The sequence below is a fragment of the Chenopodium quinoa genome, unplaced genomic scaffold (genome assembly GCF_001683475.1).
Source record: "Chenopodium quinoa cultivar QQ74 unplaced genomic scaffold, ASM168347v1, whole genome shotgun sequence".
Classification (NCBI taxonomy): Eukaryota; Viridiplantae; Streptophyta; class Magnoliopsida; order Caryophyllales; family Amaranthaceae; genus Chenopodium; species Chenopodium quinoa.
Genome location: NW_018743742.1, coordinates 438,520 through 443,543, shown reverse-complemented (window position 1 = coordinate 443,543; position 5,024 = coordinate 438,520). Strand labels below are relative to the sequence as shown.

General features: G+C 34.7%; 1 protein-coding gene across 1 annotated transcript; it reads left to right on the top strand.

Annotated features, from left to right (window-relative positions):
* The first annotated feature begins 599 nt into the window (after positions 1–599).
* LOC110684713 (mannose-1-phosphate guanylyltransferase 1-like) lies at positions 600–4,444 on the top strand. The gene is made up of 5 exons (XM_021861156.1): positions 600–809; positions 2,484–2,642; positions 2,935–2,997; positions 3,085–3,324; positions 3,422–4,444. Exons 2-5 carry the CDS (start codon positions 2,532–2,534, stop codon positions 4,091–4,093), a joined length of 1,086 nt encoding a protein of 361 aa, XP_021716848.1. The 5' UTR covers positions 600–809; positions 2,484–2,531; the 3' UTR covers positions 4,094–4,444.
* The last annotated feature ends 580 nt before the right edge of the window (positions 4,445–5,024 follow it).

Here is a 5,024-nt window from a genome sequence, read left to right as displayed (position 1 = left end):
AAGCCATTAACCATGGTCAAACACGGGTTAAAGAGATATAATGACGTCATAGTTGGGTTTAATGGGGGTTTGGTAGTAATCGCAACATCTTAAAAAATTTTTGCGGTAGTAATTCACAACTTTTTTAATTTGCGGTAGTTATTTACAAAGTGGTATTAACTTGCGGTAGTAATTGACAAATTATCCTTAATTAATATAAATTTAACAAGATTATGTCTAATTAGATTGAACCATATATATTTTTTTAAGGTAAGTTAAAAGACTCCTAACCAAACATCAATACTCATGATTTTCTTGATCCAATAATTGTGAGCCAAACTACGGTAAGAGTATATGAAAACAAAATTGCATGTATTATACATTTATATGTGTATATTTTTTATTTATTTTTTTGGAAGAAGAATTTATTTATGTATATCATAAAGTACAAATTATGTAAAGTACAAATTATATAGAGAGTACACGTATTGACTTTGTTTTTGTTTATTAAATTGATTTATTTTATTTATTTATTTTGTTGGCTGTCCAACTAGTCAAATGGGAAGAGTAGATTTTAATCCATACAAAATACAAATCATAATAGAATTATAAAAACACCAAATAAAAAACTTGTAAGCGAGTTAAAGGTAAAATTAAGCAGACTCACATATGTATTTTCAACTACTGGTATATATAAACAGTTCCTTCAAATTACATTTATTCATTATTTCCCCATTATTTCATCACCATTCAACAATCCATCGACCGACACCTTCTTCCTCCAGGACAGAGAAAGAGGGATATCAGATTCACCCAATTGCTTCTCTCAGGTCTTCTAATCTCATCTTTTTTATATATATATTTTGTTTACCCTTCTAATTAATTAAGCAATTTTATGTTGTCATTGTTGTTGTTGTTCTTAATCATGTTGCTGGATCTCTGGGTTTCTTCTTAATTTTGCTAAATTTTTGTGGGTTTTAGACCCTTGTAACGAAATGGGCAATGCTGGGATTTGTGATTTAGTTTGTGGGGTTTTGTCTGTTATCAATTTCTTATGATTTCTGTAAGTTTGGTGTGGTTGATCTTGTGGGTTGTTATAGGAACTGTTTTTTTTAGCTTGAATTAACTATAGACGGAATTTGATCCTGGGTCTTGGTTATCAGTCCTCATGTCATTGGTCTTATTGGGAGTAGCCGAGTGGGTCTATAACCTCAATTTGGCATTGATTTTGATCGTAAGAGATATAAATTGGTTAGGGGAATTGGTCAAAGCAAGTCATAATCTTTAGATTGCTTTTTTTTTTTTTTTTTTTTTTTATTTATCTCATTCAAATTCCGAAGATTTGCTTTTTATTTTTTATTTATTATTAATATTAAATTTATATGGATTGCTGTTGTAAATTTGATTAGTCTACATTGCAATTTTGTTTGATGATGTGCTTTAGGAATATATAATTTCAGACTTGTGTTATTATGTCTAGGATTTTTTGTTTCATTTTAAACAACCAGAAAACATATTAGAATGAATCATGTTTACGCGATATATCTTATAAGGTATGCTGCCTCAGCTATCTGGTTAATGTTTAGGAAACTGTGTTTGAGTAAGCTCTAAACATATTTACAGTTTGTGTTTAGTCTGAGTGAGCAAATAGAGATTGCTGGACTCATTGGGAAGAATCAAACAAAGGCAGATTTAGGCAGAAGAGTACGCTGTTATATACTTTTATATCTGAGGAGATATGATACGAGTACTTTTTTTGGGGTGAACTAGGGGGGTAGAAGTGGTGGAATTTTCTATTGCAGGGAGTAAGAATGCTGAGTAAATAATTGGATTGATTAGGTCAGCTCAAGTGAGAATGGATTTTAGAAATTAAGGACCATGAAGGAAGGCTTATGACTGAAAGTGCTAGGAATTGTATTAGTCTATAAGGATTCTGACATTTTACCATGACGTATGACTAGTGTAGGCCTCCTGTAGAGTGTGTTTGGGATACGATGGAACTGGCATTGATAGGAAAGTATGTAATCCAATCTGGCCAACTTGTAGGATGCACGTATAAAAACTTCGCCACCATGATAAGTTGATAACCATATCTTATTGTTACTCTGGTGCCATTTACAAAGCTATCAGTTTCAGAGAGTATCAAATTTAAGCTGCCTGTTTCCCTTATCCTCGTTAAGGATTTCAGGAAGGCCTGTACTATCTGTCACTTCTCCTCCAGTCAGGAAAGGAGATATAAAAATTTGTGGTAAACTTGTGGTGAAGTTTTGACTTAATTCTGTAGAGATTTAGAATGCGATACTTAATTCATAGGGAGTCTCATAGTTCTTTCAATGTGCTCAAATATATTCTTCTAGTTTTGTACATTGACACATAGATTTATTGTTGATACTTGATGCTTATATTGCTTAATGTATGGAGCTCATCCCTGACGTTGTCTTTGTTCATAACAGTGTTAAATTTTATGCCCTGCTTCATTGTTTCATATGTTTATATATGATTAGGTTTTGATTTCAAATCATACAAGAAGGAAAGCAATTTAGTGATTCAAGATGAAGGCTTTGATTCTTGTTGGAGGTTTTGGAACCAGGCTGAGGCCATTGACACTCAGTGTCCCTAAGCCTCTTGTCGATTTCGCTAACAAGCCAATGATCATGCATCAGGTTTGTAATCTGCTCTATTATGAATATTTGCTCTCGGGATTTGATGTGTCTCTATGATTTGTAATGATTGCCTGCATTATGCCATTTGTGACACCTTGAAGAATATGTTGATTCTTATGTCATGTCACAATTTAGACTTCAGAATTATAATGCCAAACTGCCCAAATATCATGAATATAGAACATGGTGCTATTGGATCTATGTGCAAGTAAGTATTGTAAAAGCATTCTTGCTGTGAAAGACTAGTTTTTTTTTTTTTTTCCTCATATATACTTTCTGCAATTATGTTCAGATTGAAGCTCTGAAGGCTGTTGGAGTTACTGAAGTGGTTTTGGCTATCAATTACCAACCTGAGGTGAATTTCCCGTGCTATAAACTTAGTTGCACACATGGTGCTATAGTTCAAGTATTAACACAAATATTTATTCTGTGCCTTTGACAGGTGATGTTAAACTTCTTGAAAGACTTTGAGGCTAAGCTTGGGATCACAATTACCTGCTCCCAAGAGACTGAGCCTCTGGGTACTGCTGGTCCTTTGGCTTTGGCTAGGGACAAACTGGTTGATGAATCAGGTGAGCCATTTTTTGTTCTTAACAGCGATGTTATAAGTGAATACCCGTTAAAAGCAATGATTGAGTTCCACAAAAGTCATGGAGGAGAGGCTTCGATTATGGTAACAAAGGTACTTAAATTAGACTGCCTCTCGCTTCATTTTCCGATAACCATTATTGTGTGATCTTTTTGTCAAATTTTTAATGTTCTTGTTTGTAATCTGACAGGTTAATGAACCATCAAAGTATGGGGTTGTAGTAATGGAGGAATCCACTGGGAAGGTAGAGAAGTTTGTTGAAAAACCCAAAATATTTGTAGGTAACAAGATTAATGCTGGAATCTACCTATTGAACCCATCCGTCCTTGACAAGATTGAACTAAGACCCACTTCAATTGAAAAAGAGGTCTTCCCCAAAATTGCATCTGAGAATAAGCTCTTTGCTATGGTTCTACCTGGCTTTTGGATGGACATTGGACAACCAAGAGATTATATTACTGGCTTGAGGCTCTACCTTGGCTCGCTGAGAAAGAATTCATCACCGAAACTTGCCAGTGGCTCTCATATTGTTGGCAATGTCTTGGTTGATGAGAGCGCGAAAATTGGAGAGGGATGTCTCATTGGGCCAGATGTAGCAATTGGACCTGGCTGTGTGATAGAATCGGGTGTGAGACTTTCTCGCTGCACAATTATGCGAGGGGTTCGAGTCAAAAAACATGCTTGCATCTCCAGCAGCATCATCGGATGGCACTCAACAATTGGGCAGTGGGCTCGAGTAGAGAATATGACAGTTCTTGGAGAAGATGTTCATGTCTGTGATGAGATTTACAGCAATGGCGGAGTTGTTTTGCCCCACAAGGAGATCAAAACTAGCATTTTGAAGCCGGAGATAGTAATGTGAATGTGATTCAGATAGCTCTCCGACAAGGTAGATTATTCTCAGGAAGTTGTAATTTAATTCTATTCATATGTTCTCTGTTGCATAATTGCATTTTGTTAAGAGTGAGTCTTGGCAAATTTTCCGATGAGCATCCCTATGTGAAGTGTGTATGTTAATTGTTAATCATTTATCTCACTAGCCCTGTGCCCTTTGCTCCCAAGTTGTGTACATAGGAAAATAATTGTATTTCTTTGGATCTTTCTGTGGTTCATCTCATTGATTTTTTTGTTGTAATCTTTCAATAATACATTCTTGATTTCAAGCACTTAGAACATGTTCAATATAAGGATCTGTCCTACTTTTTTGTGTCTATTTCGAGCTTTCGAATTCTCCTTGTATTTAGATTTCCTTGGTATTGCAAATTAATTTTTTGAGCAGTGTACCTTCCATACCCAACCAAAATCTACTTGTTCAAAATAATTGATGTGTTTGGAAGTGGTCGAACCACAACTTTTGCCCATCAGGGGTGGCCTCTATATAACATTTCATTGAGAAATGATCACTACAGTAGTGTTTTTATTTTCAACTTTTAGTAGGTATCCAAAACGATAAGATAGGGGATGCCATGGGCCGTTTTGATATAATTAACATATAGGCTATAGGTCTAGTTAATATTCGATAACATAAGTTTTAATCAGTAAAAAAAAAAAAAAAAAAAAAAAAAGAATGTCAAAACTCCATACTATACTATGATCATGAAACCTTTATAAGCAGGAGCTTTATATTTCATTGAGTAGGAAATGATTTGGTACTACAAAAAGAATGGGGCAAGCTAGTAATGCGCAAGTCTTTTGAGGGACGGGCTGCTAAAAGTGGAAAAAACTAATCTTGATTAACACTCTAATTAAAGTGCATTCTCCAATTTTCATGTGTGACCAATTTTGCTGTGAAA

What these genes read in the sequence shown, in the direction of transcription:
- LOC110684713 (XM_021861156.1), top strand. Translation starts at nt 2,532, where the DNA reads ATGAAGGCTTTGATTCTTGTTGGAGGTTTTGGAACCAGGCTGAGGCCA. An exon ending in AGCCAATGATCATGCATCAG is followed by an intron (nt 2,643 to 2,934) that starts GTTTGTAATCTG and finishes AATTATGTTCAG; the next exon opens with ATTGAAGCTCTGAAGGCTGT. An exon ending in CTATCAATTACCAACCTGAG is followed by an intron (nt 2,998 to 3,084) that starts GTGAATTTCCCG and finishes TGCCTTTGACAG; the next exon opens with GTGATGTTAAACTTCTTGAA.